This window comes from Cynocephalus volans, chromosome 6 (assembly GCF_027409185.1).
Source record: "Cynocephalus volans isolate mCynVol1 chromosome 6, mCynVol1.pri, whole genome shotgun sequence".
In the NCBI taxonomy this organism is placed as follows: domain Eukaryota; kingdom Metazoa; phylum Chordata; class Mammalia; order Dermoptera; family Cynocephalidae; genus Cynocephalus; species Cynocephalus volans.
In genome coordinates, this window is record NC_084465.1 from 97,992,048 (window position 1) to 98,009,270 (window position 17,223).

The following is a 17,223-nucleotide window of genomic DNA, read 5'->3' on the forward strand; positions in this document are numbered from 1 at the left end:
ATGGGCACCCTGGCCTTTCCCATGGCCTTTTTCCTCCTCTGCTTGACTCTGGAGAGCGTGCAAGGTGGTGAGGATGAAGTGGTGGAGGGGCTGGGTTGGGACTGAAGTCCAGGCAGATCATTCACCAGATGCTGGGGTTCCAGAGGTGGGGAGGGTTGGGGTGTAGGAAGCCTGTTTTCAGATGGGGAGGGTTTGGGGGCCTGGGGGACAGATGCCTGGGTGCTGCCCCCTCTCAGCCTCCAGGGTCCTTGGCCCTGAGTTAGGGCCCCCTTACTCCCTCAGGGCTGCCCCCACTGCCTCCTGGCCTGGAAAGGGGAAAAGTAAATGGCCCTTCTGGGAAATAGGGTCAGAGAAGAGGGCCAGGGCTCCCCCTCCATAGGGTCTGGGAGCTCTCTAGGGGATAGCCCTGGGTGTTCCCCAGCTCTGGGACTCCAGATGTGGGGCCCAGGACAGCCCAGGGTCCCTCCCTGCCCTCCTGGCAGGCAGCCATGTCAATGATCAGCTCAAGTGTGGGGAGCACAGACACCCCGCACCTTTGCAAGAGTTGAGACCAGGTGGAATCTTGACTCAGCATCACTCTGGGGCACCTGGAGGAGGGGGCGTGTAGCTGGGTCTTGAAGGGCTGGCAGGTTGTGACAGGAGAGAGGAAGGACATTCCTAGCAGCAAGAAGAGGCAAAGCCTGGAGGTGGGACAGGAGAGGAGGAGACAAGTCCAGCTGGATCAGGGCTGGGGACTGGGGGAGGTGGGGGGAGGGTGCTGAGTGTCACGGAAGGCTCTACTCCAGGGCTCCCATGAGACCTGCCGCATCAAACAAAGCTGCAGGAGAGAAAGACCAGGGGATGGGGGGACAGAGGAGGAGGGTGAGATTCCAGGAAGGGAAGGGAGTCCAAAGACCTCCAAACTAAGGGGGGGGTGGGCTGCGCAGCTGTGTGGGAGTGAGGCTCAGACCCCTTCCTCCCTGCCCAGTGACCCTCCAGGTCCAGTTGCCTCTGCCACCAGACTGCTCACCTGGCTCTCTCCTCACCCCACAGTGGGGAAACTGAGGCCCAGAGAGGGAGGGGCAGCATCCAGATTTGACCCTTGGCCCTCTTTGTCCCCTCCTAAGTCACCCACCTTCTCCCTGACCCCACAGGCTTAGGAAGCCCATATGGCTATAGAACAGGTAAAGCTGGTTGAGGGGGTGGGCAGGGTGGGGGCAGCTACGTGTCCTCCCAGTGAGGATGAAGCATCCCAGCTCCTGGCCCCTCCTGTCCCCCATGCTCAATTTCTCCTCTCCCCCCACAGGATATGGCCCCCCCAGTGGCCTGGGAGCAGGTGAGGGCTGGGGGGGGGGTGGCGCGTGGTTTCCCGGCTCTCTCTCCAGCAAACGGGATTTTTGGGTTGGGTGAGGCAGGACAGCCGCAGGGAAAGTGGGGGAAGGGAAGCAGTCATCTCAGAAATATGTGAGGCCTGTGCGGTGTTATAACACCAAGGTCAAGGGTTCGGATCCCTGTACCGGCCAGTAGCAAAAAATAAAAAGGAAAGAAAGAAAAACTATGTGGGGACAGAGCTGATCCCCATATGTCCCTTGGGCCTACTGGGGAAGGCAGGAGGAAGGCGGGAGGGCCGCCTGCACCGGAGCCCTCTGCCTCCCGGTCTGGCTGGCTGGGCTGAGCTCATGTGGGGACTGGCTATGGGCCACATTGGGGGTTCTGGGGACGCTCTGAGGGATGGGCTCCTGGGTCTTTCACCTGGTCCCCATCTCTCCCCAAGGTTTCAGAGTGGGTGTTAAACCTCAGAAGCCAGGTGAGCCCTGCCTGGCCCGCGCTCTCTGTCTCCATCTTCCTCTCACCCCCCTCACCTCCTTCGGTCCCCTCAGGATTCTGGATCTGGAATGGGCTGGGAGCCCAGCCAGGTGAGCTGGTGGGGAGGAGAGGGATGGTGAGTGATCAGAGGGGGTGGGGGCCTCCCTCCTCCCCTCGACCCCTCCCCACAGGCCCCCCAGCTCAGTATGGCTACGGAGCAGGGAGAGGTGGGCAGGGGAGGGGGAGAGGGAGCGGGGAGCCAGGATGCTGGGCGGCCCTGGAATGGGGACTCCTGAGACCCTCACATGATCCTGCCTCCTTCTCAGGCATTGGAGCGGGTGTGAAGCCCCAGAAGCCAGGTGAGTGTCCCTCAGACCTGCCTGTCTCCCAGCTCTGCGTCCTGCCCCTGCCCCCTTACTCCTCCCTGAATGCCCCAGCCCTATCCCCTCAGGGTTTGGAAATGGGGATGGGCTGGAAGCTGGGGCCCTTCCAGGGGCTGTGACCCAGCCAGGTGAGGTGTGGGGGGGGGGCATGGACGTGGGAGGGGAGTGGGGGATGCTGAGTCTTTTCTGGCTCTGGGTTGGGGGGATGTGGCTGGGACAGCATTTCAGGGGATCTCTCCCAGGCTCCCCCAAGCCTCTGAGGGACAGAAGTGAGTACTCACTGGGGTGGGCTGGAGAGAGGCTGTGAGGGTTTCTGATATCTGGTTTGGGGACGGGGAACAAGGGCACCCCTGTCCCACCCCCACCTCAGTTGGGTCCCTGGGGTCACCTCTTCTACCCCATCTCTGTCCCCAGGCTTTAGATAGGGTGTGAGACCACAGAAGCCAGGTGAGACCCCTCTGTGCCTGTCCTTCTGTCCCTCTCACCATCCATCTCTGCCTCTCTTTGAGCCCCAGTCCCCTCCTCCTGATTCTTCCCTCTGGCTCTGTCTTCCTAGGATATGGGTCTGGGCTGGGAACAGGAGCCTTTCCAGGGGTGGGAGCTCAGCCAGTTGAGTTCACCCAGGGCAGGGCCCTGGGGCTCAGGAGGGAAAAAGGAGGGGGCAGAGCTGGAATCCGGGAGCCAGGAGGGAGTTGGGCTCTGGAGGGAGGGCAGGGGGCTCAGCCTCTCTCTGTCTCTGCCCAGGCCTGGGAGGGGGCGTGCAGCTTCTGAAGTCTGCTGAGTGGAGGGCCCTGCCCTGCCTCTCTATCTTATCCCTGCCCATTTCTAGCCTGGCCCTTCTGTGTCCCCCCAAACCTGCCTACCCCACAGCTTATGGCCCTCACTTCTGTCTCCCCAGGATTTGGGAGCAGAAATGGTTTGGGAGTCTGTGCTTTTCCAGGGGCAGGAACCCTGCCAGGTGAGGATGGCCAGGGCAGGGACCGCAGGGAGGGGCAGGGCAGGAGGTTTAGGGTCCCTACCCTCATTCTTAGGGGAAGGGCTCATTGGGGTCACCTCTTTCTCTCTCTCCCCAGGTCTGGGAGGGGGAATGAAACCTCAAAAGCCAGGTGAGAGGAGGGCCCTGCCCCTCCCCCTGTCTTCCTCTCCAGGCATCTCTCCATCCCCTCTCTCCTTGTCCCCATCTCTGTCACTGTTCATATTACCCCTCCCAGGGACTGGTCCCTCACAGGCCTACTGATGCCACTCCTAGGGCTTGAGACACAGTCTGGGCAGATACTCCCTGAGGGAAGAGCTGTGGGGGGAGGGGGATACTAAGGTCCTGGAGTGGGGACACCAGCAACAGCCTGGACCCCACATTGGCCTAGCTCCAGCCTCTGCCTCCCTCTCCCCACAGGCCTACAGCTCAGGACAGCCATGGACCATGGCAGGGGGCATGTGCTTGGGTTTGGGGTATCAAGGGAGCTCCAGGCTCCTTTACCTGGTCCCTTTCTCTTTCTCAGGCATTGGAGGGGGCACGAAACCTCAAAAGCTAGGTGAGCCCTGCCCTGTCCCTATGTCCCTGTTCACACCCCCCAATATACCCCTGGCCTGGTCTCTCCTTACTCCTCCCTGCTCTGTCCCCAGGATTTGGCAATGGGGATGGGAGCTGGAGCCTTCCCAGAAGTTGGAGCCCAGCCAAGTGAGGGCACCTGGGCCAAGTTGTGGTTCTAGGAGTTGGGGGGGGAGGGAGGTCAAGGATTGGGAGGGCGGAACAGTGATTTCTGGGGGAGAAAAGAGGGTTGGGTGACATCAGAGTGTGGCTCAGCCTCTCTGGGTCTCCCCCAGGCTCGGGAGGGGGCATGAAGCCTCAGGAACCAGGTGAGACCCTGTTCTCCCCTTCCCACATGGTGACTATGCCCGCCCATCTCTGGCCTTGTCCCCTCCCCATCCTCCCCAGATCCACTCCTCACACAAGCTTTTTGTTGCCAGGATATGGCAATGGAGTTGGCCTGGGGACCCCCGAGCCAGGTGAGGACCAGGAGGGAGAGGCTGGGGTCTGGGCAGATGGGCTTGTAGGGGTTCGGTATCCAACCAGTCTCCCCTGAGCACCTGCCCTGAGCTGGACCCTGCTGGGCACTGGGGACACTGGTGCTGGCCAAGCTCAACAATGCCCAGACCCACTGGGCTCAACCCATGAGCCAAGGACCAGAGCTGCAAGTGCCAACTGTGGCCAGGACTGGGGAGGGAATTCACGAGAGATGGAGGGTGAGAGGCAGTGTCCACGGGGCAGGGTGGAGGGAGCCTGGGGCCGAGCAGCCCCCAGCCTCGTCCTACTACAGCACCATCCACATTTCCTGCATCCACCCCTAATAGGTCCTGCAGCTCAAAATGGCTTTGGACCAGGTAAAGAGGGGATGGGGATGTAAGTGGGGAGCCCAGCGCTGAATTCTGGGGAGAGGCGCAGAGGTGAGGGTCCCTCACCTGCTCATCTCTCCCCCAGGCTTTGGAGGGGGCAGAAAACCCCAGAAGCTGGGTGAGACCCACCCTCTTGCCTCCCAACCTGGTCTCACACAGCAAACACTCATTCACCAGACCAGTCCTGGCCCGCAGCAACCAGGTACTGGAGACAGGCCTCCCAGAGCCCCGGGCATGCTGGGGAGGGTGAAGAGGGATGGCGCCAAAGACAATACGGTGGCCAAGGCTGCCACTGAGATACCCAGGCATCGGGGAAAAGGAGGAGAGCTGGGCCAAGGCCACTGAGAAACTGGTGGGAGCTCGAGCTGGGGGTATGCAAGAGAGGATCAAAGAGGGCGCAGGCTCTAGGAGCAGCTGAGAAGCCAAGGTGGCAGGAGCTAGTGCTGAGGCTGTGGTCGATGAGGGAAAGGGTCCACCTTCCTGGCTGGTTGGCATTTGTGGAGGTGGTGACACCGAAGACACAGGCAGCTGGGTATGGCATCCAGGGCTTCAGAGAGGCTGGGCCCAGGAGAACAGTGGAGGACTCATCACAGAAGGCTGGGGACTGTCATCTCGCAGAGGATGCAGCCCAAACTGTGTCCCCCCATGTCCTTTCTCTCCCAGTCCTTTCACTGCCCCAGGCTGGATTCCTCAGAGCCCTCTGTCTTCCGCAGGTCCTGTGGCTCAGGATGGCTATGGAGAAGGGAGGGGGGTGGCCAGGGCTCTGGGGAGGTCCAGAGATGGGGCCTGGGATTCCTCACTCACTCCCCATCCCTCCACCAGGCTATGGAGGGGGTGTGAAGGCCCAGAAGCCAGGTGAACCCTGTCCTGGCCCGTCTCTGCCTCCCCAAACCCTGCGCTCCCCTCCCTCATTCACACTCCTCCTCCCTCTGTCCCCCAGGATTCGGAAATGGGAGCATGCTGGGAGCCCAGCCAAGTGAGACGGGTGGGGTTTTGCAGGGTCCACATCTGGGGCGTCCTCTCCTCGCCTTATTCCCAGGCCAGAGGGGCGGAGTTGGTGAATAATTTTTTTTTTGGTGGCTGGTCGGTACAGGGATCCAAACCCTTGACCTTGGTGTTATAACACCACGCTCTAACCAATGGAGTAACCGGCCAGCCCTGGTGAATAATTGAGGGGGTGCTGGGAGGAATCCTCCAGAATCCCAGGTTTCTGGCTCAGTCTAAGAGGGGAATCTTTGCCTTCACCTCAGCTGGACCCCAAATCCCCCTGCTCACCCCTTAATTTCCCCACAGGCCGAGCAGCCCAGAATGGATTTGGAGCAGGTAGGAGCAGGCCTGGGAGGAGCTGTGGAGACCTGGGGATGGGGTCCTGGGCTGCTCAGCTGCTCCCCCGTATATCCTCCAGGCTTTAGAGAGGGCGTGAAGTCCCAGAAGCCAGGTGAGTCTCGCCCTGGCTTTGTCTCTATCCAGGTACTCCTGGAGCTGTAAGTGCCCCCCACTCACGCCTCCCTCTGTCTCTCTCCAGGATATGGGAACAGGCTGGGAACTGGGGCCTTCCCTGGGCCAGGAACCCAGCCAGGTGATGACACCTGAGCAGGAGCCCAGGCTTCCTAGAGGGAGAGGGGAGGGTGGAGAGTGGTTTGGCATCGGGGAGGGATGAGCCCAGCCTTGTCTCTGTGCTGTCTCCTCCTGGACACCCCTGCACAGACACCCCTCACGCCCACCCCATTTCTCCCCCTCAGGACATGGAAATGGGAATGGACTGGGAGCCCGGCCAGGTGAGGGCAGTTGGGCCTGGGTTTGAGGTGTTGGGGGGAAAGCAGGGACCAGGAGGACAGAGGGTTGGGGTCTGGGGGATGGGAGAGGGCTGGCTGGAGTCAGCATCAGCCTCCTTCTGTCTTTCCCCAGGCCTGGAAGTGAACGCGAGGCCTCAGAAGCCAGGTGAGTGGTGCCTGCGTCCTCTCTCCTCCCGCTCTGACATTTAGGCCTTCCTTCCATGTCCCCACCACCCTTAGACTCTGAGCATCTCCAGCTGGGTCTGTGCATGTCTCAGAAGAGGGACTGTCCTTGCGTCCTGAGTGGAGGGGTCTGTAGGGGCACCGAGGACCATAGGGAGAGAGCAAGTGACCCCAGTCCTGGCATCCTTGTCCCTTTTCCCCACAGGTCCTGTGGCTCAGGACAGCTATGGACTGGGTAGAGGGGTGGCCAGGGCTCTGGGGAGGCCCAGAGATGGGGCCCTGGGTCCCTCACCCACTCCCTGTCCTTCTACCAGGCTATGGAGAGGGCAGGAAGTCCCTGAAGCCAGGTGAGCCCTGCCCTGGCCCGCCCATCTCTGCCCCCCCCAAACCCTGTGCTCCCCTCCCCCCACTCACACCCCACCTCGATCTGTCCCCAGGCTTTGGAAACAGGAATGGGCTGGGGGCCCAGTCAGGTGAGGTCACTGGAACCAGGCGTGGGGCACAGGAGGGAGGTGGGAAGGAAGCTGCTAGAAGGTGGAGGGGTGGGTGGTCACCTCATCGAGAGCAGACTTTTCCCAGACTGGCATGTGTCCCCCTTGTGTGCTGTGTCTGCCCTAGAAGAAGCCATCCCAGGTCTCCTGGGCAGCTTGGAGTTCACCACCCCTCCCTTCCTCCCACTTCAGGTCCCTGCGGTGGGGGGGGTCGCTCCACTGTTCCTCCCCAGGCCTGCCACTCCAGAGGTCCCTTCGGATAACGAGGGTGACTGGGGCCTCAAATCCCAGCCCCCTCCCCCTGTGCAGAACGGCAAGTTCCCAGGTCAGTGTGGAGTATGGGGTCTGGGGGCACTGGGAAGCGCCTGGTCCTAGGAGGAGCTGGGCCTGGCCCCCATGACCTGCTCTGCTTTGTCATCTGACACTGAATCTTAGAGAGGGCAGTGACTTGTTACTCAGTGAGTTGGCTGAGGAAAAGTCTTTGGCCCTGTGACCCCCCCTGTGGCCCCCAATTTGGCAGCTCCCTCCATCCCCTGCCCCATGGCAGGCTCATCACATCCCTGACTTTCTTCCTAGCACTGACCCCAGCCATCCAGTGGGAACTGAAACCACAGAAAGCAGGTGAGTTTGTCTCCCTGAGGCCCCACATCCCAGAGGGACAAACCCTCAGCTAGGTTTGTCCTCCTGTCCTCATGCCAGGTCAGGCTCACTCCTCCATCACCATGTTCCCCAGCTGCCCCAGTGGTTCCGGCACCGTACGGCCAGGAAGTCTGTCCCCAACTCTACCCCCAGTCTCTTTTGCTGCTTTCTAAGCTCATTTCTTCTGGTTCCATTCCCTGTGGGTGGGGAGAGTCCCTCTTCCTCCTCCGAGTCCCTAAGGTCCATACTTGGCCCCCAAGGAGTCAGGGAAAGCCTGGACCTCCCCGCTGACCTCCCTATTCCTCACAGGATACCGGCCTCCCAATGGCTATGGACTGGCAGGACTGGGTGAGGAGGCCCTGCCCTTCTCCTCCCCTGCCCTCCCCACTCTGCCAGCCTAGGAAGAGGGGGCAAAGGCTCTGGCCCCCATCTCTGACCCAGTTTCCTCTCCCCAGGCTTTGCTTGTGGCCTCAAGCCTCAGAAAGTTGGTGAGTCCTCCTGGGCCCCCATCTTGTCTCTGACAAGGTTGGTATCTCTCTCAGAGCAAGCCCCTCTCTCTTCCTGTCTCTCTCTTGTGTCTGTCTCTCTCCTTACTCAGCACATATTTGTGGAATATACTATAAAGCATATGTACTTCACAGGGCCTGGTTTTCCAAAGCCTTGCAGTTTCAAATATTGACCTTGCAAGGACAGAAAATTTTCCTCAGGCTATAAGTCTCTGGTGTGAGATAAAGATTTGTGGCACAGCAAGGTTGCTGGCTCAAGGACAGACTAGTTACTGATAGTTATATAAAGATACTGAGAAATTGCTATAAGAAGGAATGTTTGCTAAGATCAACATTTGTTGATAGCCTTACTGGAATGTCATATGGCTTGTTTCACTGAAAGTTACCAGCCTATATTGTTAAACTATAACCCCACCTATGTCTCTTCCTGTAACTTCCTGGTCTGGAAAATAAATGCAGGAAGAGAACCTCAATTTGGGGTTAATTTCCCGAGGAAGGGTTGCCTCTTGCTGGAGGGTCCCAGGGAAGTTAATCACTTCAGGGCATCTCACTGCTCAGAAGAGATGAGCTTTGAGTAATCCTTTGCATCTCCGTCACCCAGTGGAAGAGGGGTGACAAATCCGTGGGGGGCGAAGCAACACAAAGCAACACATATTGCCATGTACTGGGCCATAATGGTGGCCGGAACCAGGGGCGATCCTGTCTCAGGTGAGGGTAGAGTGACAGACTGAAGCCAGGTGGAAAGGAAAGAGCAGGTGAGAAAGTTACCCAGAAGGGAAGTCAGGAAAAGCTTCCTGGAGGTGGTGGCAAGGAAGGTTACATAGGGGTTAGTTGCTTGAGATTGGGGGGAGAGTGCTCCAGGCCGATAGAGCAGCCAAAGCAAGGCCCTCTCTAGGTCACCTCTGAGTCACTTTGTCTATCTGCATCTCCGAGTCTCTTGGAGCTGAGCTGGTCTGCTCCCCCTCCCATCCCTGTCCTCTTCCCACCCCCTAGCCACCCTCCAATCTTGCCTTCAGGTTTTGGTTATGGGACTGGTGTTCTGGAAGCTGGGGTCTTCCCCGAGGCCTGCCCACAGCCAGGTGCCTGGGGGAGCTGGGATGGAGGGCAGGGAGCCCTGTGCTGGGGTCTGCCCCCACTCTGACCTCTGCCCCCATTCTCTCTCCTCCTCCAGGGTTCCCTGGGGCCCACAGCTTTAGGAACGGTGAGTTGAACCCAGGAGACAAAGAGCAGTGAGTGAGGGGAAGGGACATCCCCGGGGGCTGAGCGTGAATAACTGGGATCTCTTGCAGGGTATGGGGAAGAAGCTCTTGTGTACCCCAAAGCCGCTCCAGCCCCTGAAGAAGACGGTAACAAATGAGTGTTCAGGGAGCAGAGTGGAGCCAGGCGGAGTGGGTGGGGGCTCTGAGGCCTTGGGAGGACTGAGCCTCCCAGATGTCCAGCTGGGGTGAGCAGTGGTGCCCACACCACTCTCTTCCCGCAGGTCAGGCCCGGGCCCTGTGGGGCTCTCCCTGGCCCGCCCTCCAGCCATGGGGGTCCAGCTCGAAGCCAGGATATGCGGCTGGAGGCACATTTGCAGGGGTCAGGAGCCAGCCAGGTAATGGGGTGTGTGGATGGGTGGGGGGGGGAGGTTAGGGGTGGCTTTGGGGAGCTGGGCCCTGGGTCCAGGCACACCTCACCGCCCTGCAGAGATGGCAGGGGTGGCTCCACTGAGGAGGGAATGGAGTTGGGGGGCAGGAAGACAGAGGCAGGGAAAGATGGAGCTGGAGGAGAGGCCAGCGGAGCAGGGGGCCCTGAGTGCCAGCCCGGATGCTGGACAGAGATGGGGAGGTGATGGAACCAGGAATGAGGGCCATCTGGGACTCAGTTTCTCCACCTTCTTTCCCTCTCCTCAGGGCTCTATGGGCAGCTGAGGTCAGAGCTGGGCCCTGGGCCCTTTGGTGAGTGAGGGTGTCCCAGAGACTGGGGTGAACGTGGGGTGGGTAGGAGGTCCTCTGGTGACCCCAGGTGCCCCTAGTTTGTCTGTCTGTGCTTAGGGGACCCCGAAGGGAAGAGAGGCAGCAACGGCTAGTTGGGAAATGGTCATGCAGGTGAGAGGGAGGCCAGCGGCCCATGTGCCCCATGCCCAAAGGACCACCAATGTCACTCCTCCAGCTGCACTAGGGGGTGGCCCCTGCCCTTGGGAGGGACAGTAGGCTCTCAGCCACCTTGGAGACCAGAGGAGGGAGAGGGCTCAGGTTCCTGGGAGGTAAGGAGGGGGCAAGACCTCACGGGGCCCTGCCCCTCCCCAGTCCCTGCTCTGCCTTTTCCCAGGCCGCTGACTCCTTGGGAAGTGCTGAGCACTGGAGCTGTCCCCTGCCTGTCCTGAGGGCCTGTTTGTCAGAGCCTGGCCCGCTGGGCAAGGAAGGCCAGACCTTCGGGCTTGGCCTCTGGCACTGCCCGGCCTCAGGCCTCCATTGGGCTGGGAGTGTTAATAAAGACAACATGCTTTCCTGTTGCTTTGCGTTGCTTCGCCCCCCACGGATTTGTCACCCCACTTCCCCTGGGTGATGGAGATGCAAAGGGTTACACAAAGCCCATCTCTCCGAGCAGTGAGAGGCCCCAAAGTGGTTAATCTGCCACCGGAACCCTCAAGCGAGAGGGGTCCCTTCCTTGTGAAATTAATGCTGAATTGGGGTTCTCTTACTGCATTTATTTTCCAGACCAGGAAGTTACAGGAAGAGACAAAGGTGGGGTTATAGTTTAACAAGTGAAACAAGCCAGATGACATTCCAGTAAGGCTATCAACAAAGCTTGATCTTAGCAAACATTCCTTCTTATAGCAATTTCTCAGTATCTTTATATAACGATCAGTAACTAGTCTGTCTTTGAGCCAGCAACCTGCTGTGCCACAAATCTTGATCTTACACCAGAGACTTACAGCCTGAGGAAAATTTTCTGTCCTTGCAAGGTCAATATTTGAAACTGCAAGGCTTTGGAAAACCAGGCCCTGTGAAGTACATATGCTTTATAGTGTATTCCACACTTTCCTGTTTGCCTCTGTGTGCCCTGGCGGGGTTCAGACTGGGTGGGAGTGGCATGGGCCTGCAGCACCTCATTCATTCATTCGACAATGTGACTATGTGCCAGGGACGGCGCTCTGATGGGCGAGACCATGAGAACCAAATAGACTCATGCCTGCCCTTGGGGAGAGGCGTCACTATTTTCATTCATAATCAACTTATCAAAGTTATTAAGCAAAACTTTCCAGATGTCATTTTACTGACTAATGGTTTGGATGTAAGACTCACTTTCACATTCTTTAATGCTCAATTAGATTATAAATTTCCCAGCTGGACTTCCCCCTAAATATTTAGCATGCCTTACAAACCTGATTAACTAAATTCCCTTTGACATCTCACACAACAGTTACAAACATAATCTACTCGATTCTCTTGATTCTCTTAATGGAGCAGGAGCACAAATCCAACAACCAACATCTTCCTAAGAACTGAAAGGGCTCTTGGAAGTGAATAAATCAGACATTTAATAGATCAGATTACTGAACTTTCAAACATCTTAAAACGCCAGTTACTAATCCTGTATCAGTTTCAGTGCTACCAGGTCGCTTCATTTCTCCATCTCATGATTCCAAAAAAAAATTTTTTTTTTGGTATCTGGCCAGTATGGGGATCCAAATCCATGACCTTGGTGTTATAAGGTTGAGTTGTAACCAACTGAGCTAAGCAGCCAGCCCACAGTTTTTTATTATTATCATTATTACAAATTTACTTGAGTAAATTTGGAAGCAAATTACTCTCTCTAGGAGGGTCCTGAGTGGAAGTTGTACAATTGCAGATCATAATTCTAAACTTTAAATTAGAGGCTGGTGTCAACCTAAAGAAAGAAACTGAGGCAAACAAATGTACAACAATTTATTTGCACCAAATCTGAGGACTGCAGCTGGGAGACACAGACTCAGGTTGCCCAGACCATGTGCTCTACCTGGCAGCAGTTACAAGATTTTTAAAGGGAAAAAGAGGGAAATGTCAAAGTTGGTTGTCAAGAATTTACATTAGGGCCAGCCCGTGGCTCACTCGGGAGAGTGCGGTGCTGATAACACCAAGGCCCCGGGTTCGGATCCCGTATACGGATGGCCGGTTTGCTCACTGGCTGAGCGTGGTGCTGACAACACCAAGTCAAGGGTTAAGATCCCCTTACCGGTCATCTTTAAAAAAAAAAAAAAGAATTTACATTGGGGCTGGCCAGATGGTTCAGGTGGTTGAAGCACAGCCTTGTAACATCAAGGTAAAAAAAAAAAAAAAATAGAATTTATATTGGTTCACTAAAGTAACATAAGCTACTGATTGGATATACATTGCTCTTTGCATCATAAATTCCAGAACATTGTAACAAAGAGCGAGGATGACATTATACAACTTGTGATAACATCTGCAACAGTTTATACCCGTTGGTGACTGCATCTGTCTCGATATTATTATCAAAACACACTTTAGGAATTTTCCTGGACATGGGTGTGGAAAATTGGGTGACTGAAGCCCCACATACTCTTATCTATCTGGTCCTGATCAGTTTAGCAGACCTCACATGGCTTAGATTGTTCTGGGCTGCTTTTTTTTCTTACTAGCCAATCTCAGAACCAGTGTCTCCGAGACCTTCCAAACCCACACCTCTTTAGGCAGCCGGGTGAAATTTCAATTGAAGCTAGAGTTGAATAGAGTTGATAAGAGTTAGCATCTCTATAAAGATCTCAGCAGATCTTTATAGCTGGTTTATGATCATGGGATTTAAGCGTAGGCCAAAACTTCACAACGGTATGCAGAAGGTTTTGGGTTTATCAACTTTTAGAAGATTCTGTAAACGTTATTGGAATTCCAGCCTGGTTTCACTTAGGCTATATATCTGATTTGCTCTATTTGAAAATCATAGACTTTTGCCTTTTTTTTTTTTTTTTTTACAGATTTACTAATTCTTTAAAAAATATTCAAATAGTCTCATCTTTCTCTGCACGAAGGCATGGAGTAAACCACATCCCAAGATTTTACTAGAGAATAGGATTAGTAGCCAACATCTGCTTACAGCAGCCAACCAGCAGACTGTCTCAGTGACAGCACTGGGAGATGTATCTCGACGCCTGGAACGGTTCTTGTTTGTTTATTTAAAAACATTTTTTTCCGGCGGTATGGGATCGGAACCCTTGACCTTGGTGTTATCAGTAACATGCTCTACCGATAGGACTAACTGATCAGCCCATGCCTAGAAATGTTCTAAAAAGTTTCTGAATTCTAATTTTGAATAGATTACCAGTTTCTCTCTTTTTTTTCTGAGCTATCAGATTCTCACCCATCTGTCATTTATTTATTTATTTATTTATTTATTTATTTTTTTTTTTTAAAAGATGACCGGTAAGGGGATCTTAACCCTCGACTTGGTGTTGTCAGCACCACGCTCAGCCAGTGAGCGAACCGGCCATCCGTATATGGGATCCGAATCCGGGGCCTTGGTGTTATCAGCACCGCACTCTACCGAGTGAGCCACGGGCCGGCCCACCCATCTGTCATTTAAAATCGTTGTTAGGAACTTTAAACACAAATGCTACATGTATTGTCACCAAACTTTGCTTTTGAATTGTGATATCGTTTTATTTTATTTATTTATTTTTTAAGATGACCGGCAAGGGGATCTTAAGCCTTGACTTGGTGTTGTCAGCACCACGCTCAGCGGGTGAGCGAACCGGCCCTCCCTATATGGGATCCGAACCCGGGGCCTTGGTGTTATCAGCACCGCACTCTCCCGAGTGAGCCACGGGTCCGCCCATGATACCGTTTTATCTTTTGTATAACATAACTGAATGGAAATCTGCGTAGACCTTGACCCACCCACCCAGCAGCATCATTCCGGAGTCACGAAGGGTAAACAGCAACAAGAGAACCACACGCTGTTCCCAAACCGGCCGTCGCAGAAGGGCGGGACGGGGTGGGGCAGTCCTGTGGGCTGCAGAGGCTGGGTGGGCCCTCTTGACCAGGTGAGGGCGCCCACTGCGCGCGTGCAGCGCCTGGTCTGAAGGACCGTTGCCGGGAGGATGGCGAGGGCGGAGGCGGTGCCGCGACAGACGGTGATTGGCTGGAACCGGGGGAAGGCGGGAAGAAGAACTTGCCTGAACGCGCTGACGTCTCTGATTGGCTGCTAAGGGTAGCTCATGCCAGCAGGCGGGAGAGAAACTAGACAGCAGGCGCAGTGGCCCCTTATTGGCTGGAGCGCGGCAGCAGGCATCTCCGATTGGTTAGGCGGGCTGAGTGCGGTGCGTGGCTCCCGCGAGAGGGAGAAGGAGGCTGCCGGCGGCGCGCGCGGGGCCCTGGGGCGGCGGCGGCCAAGCTGGCGGCGCCGCTACCCCGCTCCCGCTCGCACCTGCGGCTCGCCCGCGCCCGCTCGCGGCTGGGCCGGGCCCGTCCGTCGCTGCCGCCGACCCCGCCGCCCGCGCCGTCGCTGCCGCACCCGCCGCTGCCCTGCCTGCCGCCCGGCCTCAGCCCCGCGCCGCCGCCGCCGCCGCTCTCGGCGCTCGCGCTGGCCGAGCTGCCCCCGCTGCCCGCGCTACCGCTGCGGCCCGAGCTGCCAACGCCCTGGGGCCCCGGCGCGCACCTGGCGCTGCCCGAGCTGCCGCCCGAGGCCTGCGCGCCCGCGCCGCCCACCGCCGCGCTCGCCCTGCAGGACCTGCCGCGCCTGCCCGCTCCCGCGCCGCCACCCGCGCACCTGCCGCTGCCGCCGCTGCCCGAGGCCGCCGCCGCTCCCGGGCCCGTGAGCGCGCGCGGACGACCGCCCCTGGCTGCCGATCCACCCCCGCAGCCGCTGCCGCCGCTGCCCGCGCCCCATGCGCCCTGGCCGCTGCCCCCCTTACCCCCGCCCCTGGTGCGACCGTCCCCGCCGCTGCGCTTCTTCCTGTCGCCGCCCTGCTGACCGCCAGGCCCTTCCCCGAGGCCGCCGACCTTAGCGGCAGCGGGCGGGTGAGTAGGCAGCCCTACCTGGACGCGGGGCCTGTGACCCTCGCCACTTTCCCATGGGCATGTTCAGGAGGCGTGGGTCACAGCTCGGATCGGGGAAGAAGGAAGGGGCGTCCGAGAGGGGCAGCCCAGGTTTGGGGGAGAAAGGAGCAGTTCTGGAAATAAACTCATTTTAAGATTATAGTCTTTTAAAATTTCCCTTACTGCCGTAGAGCAAGCCTCTTGCTAGGTTAATCGAGAATGGAACTCATCCCCTGTGCTGATAAGCTGTACGGTGATCAGGGCAGCAGGCAAGGGCTCACAGCACATGCGGAAGGAAGTGGGGATTAAGCGGGGTGGGGGGAACGAATGTTTAAAATGCTTTAACTAGAGTCTCCAAAGTGTCTCATTTTCCCTTATAAAGGGCGTGGGCTGGCCGGTTAGCTCAGTTTGTTGGGCCTTGGTGCTGACAACACCGAGGTCCAGCGTTTGATTCCTGTACTGGCCAGCCGCCAAAAATAAACATAAACAAGTAAAGTCATGCTGCCTCCCAAGTCTTAAAAAGTCAAATCTTCAACTGGAACAGATCCAGGGTTCCAGCTGGCTGGGCCACCAGGAAAGCACAGTGTTGATGGACAATCGATACTGGCTTGGAGGGTCACATGCAAGGGCTGAAAAGTCATCCCCATGGGACCCGTGCGCTCCCACGCTGAGTCTCAGAGGAAATTCCTGTTCCCTCCTCAGCTTTACTTGTTTCCACCCTGACCTGGCCAGTTTCTGGGCAGTGTGTACAACGCAATGAAGTTCTCTTTGTTCCTCAGGTGGCCTGAGCTCAGGTAACCAGCCAGACGTTCCATCTCAATGGGCTCTTCTGCAGCAGCTCAGGAGTGGTATCAGGAAGCCATCCTTGACCTTGGGGACCTCTGAGAGCCTGGGACCCACCAGCGAGAAGGGCAGTGTATTAGCTTCCTGTGATTGCAGTAACAAACTACCACAACTGAGTTGCTTACATAACAGAAGTTTATTCTCTCACAGTTCCGAAGGCCAGAAACCCAAAATCAAGGTGTTGGCAGTGCCCTGCTCCCTCCGCAGGTTCTAGGGGAGAATCCTTTCTTATGTTTCCCAGTTTCCGGCGGCTCCAGGCCCTCCTCGGCCTGTGGCTGCATCACTCCAGTCTCTGCCTCCTTCTTCACATGGCCTTCTCTGTGTCTGTCTGTTATCTGTCTCTGTTTTTCTCTTATAAGGATACCTGGGCTGGCTAGTTAGAGTGTGGTGCTGATAACACCAAGGTCCAGAGTTCCGTCCCTGTACCAGCCAGCTGCAAAAAAAAAAAAAAGACACCTGTCATTGGATGTAGGGCCCACCCTAAATTCAGGATGATCTTGTTTTGATATCCTTAATTAAATTACATTTGCAAAGATCCCTTTATCAAATAAAGTCACATTCACAGATTCTGGGGCTTAGGGCTTGGATATACTGTTTTGGGTGCATCTGATCCTTATAGGCTGTGTCCCCTCCCCTGTGGGGCTGGCCTACCTCCCTAGCTGTCTTCCCAGAACTTGTTGTGTTTTAGGTCCCATCCCTTGCTGACCTGGAGCCTCTGGTGTCCTCAGAGCACTTGGGCAGGTGCCAGCATCACCAGTACCTTAATAAAGCTCTTAGTGGTATGGGAAGAAAGTAGTGACCGTCATTCTCTGAATCAAGGCCCAGTTCCCATTCCGTTCGTGTTGTGTAGTCCCCTTCCCCTCTCACCTAAGAATCAAACAGCAAACAGAAAGGACAAGAATGAATGTGGACTTTTAAAGCATTAATCCCCAGGGCCCACCCTTAAAGCCTGGGAGCGATAACTGCTGCTGATTGAAAGCTGACAATTCTGACTGATAATAAAGTTAATTGTTGCCCAGTCTATGGGGTCTGTCCAGGCTTACAAGTGAAACCACCATTATGCTCCTGACAAAATACTCTTGTCCGAGTCAATACCTATAGCGATCCCCAAGATGCGTGGGGTGTTCCCCTGCGAAAGCCTTCTCTCTGCTTTACAGCCAGGAGGGACCTGAGGCTTGGGCAGTTGTGACTTGCCCAGGGAGCCAGGG

At 56.5% G+C, this 17,223-nt stretch overlaps 1 protein-coding gene and 1 long non-coding RNA gene across 2 annotated transcripts; both read left to right on the forward strand.

Moving 5' to 3' along the window:
- On the forward strand, positions 1 to 14,952 carry GREP1 (glycine rich extracellular protein 1). The gene is made up of 33 exons (XM_063101086.1): positions 1 to 67; positions 1,286 to 1,315; positions 1,860 to 1,895; positions 1,977 to 2,012; positions 2,112 to 2,144; positions 2,237 to 2,296; positions 3,067 to 3,126; positions 3,242 to 3,274; positions 3,668 to 3,700; positions 3,993 to 4,025; positions 4,137 to 4,175; positions 4,648 to 4,764; positions 5,385 to 5,417; positions 5,503 to 5,538; positions 5,856 to 5,885; positions 5,968 to 6,000; positions 6,088 to 6,141; positions 6,305 to 6,340; positions 6,471 to 6,503; positions 6,726 to 6,755; positions 6,835 to 6,867; positions 6,958 to 6,993; positions 7,139 to 7,336; positions 7,960 to 7,992; positions 8,097 to 8,138; positions 9,173 to 9,235; positions 9,328 to 9,357; positions 9,446 to 9,502; positions 9,637 to 9,750; positions 10,049 to 10,093; positions 14,179 to 14,345; positions 14,475 to 14,809; positions 14,862 to 14,952. The coding sequence occupies exons 1-33, from the start codon at positions 1 to 3 to the stop codon at positions 14,950 to 14,952; spliced, it is 2,106 nt and encodes a 701-aa protein (XP_062957156.1).
- LOC134380777 (uncharacterized) lies at positions 14,950 to 16,581 on the forward strand. The gene is made up of 2 exons (XR_010023909.1): positions 14,950 to 15,154; positions 15,952 to 16,581. It is a non-coding gene; the product is annotated as an uncharacterized LOC134380777 (long non-coding RNA).
- The last annotated feature ends 642 nt before the right edge of the window (positions 16,582 to 17,223 follow it).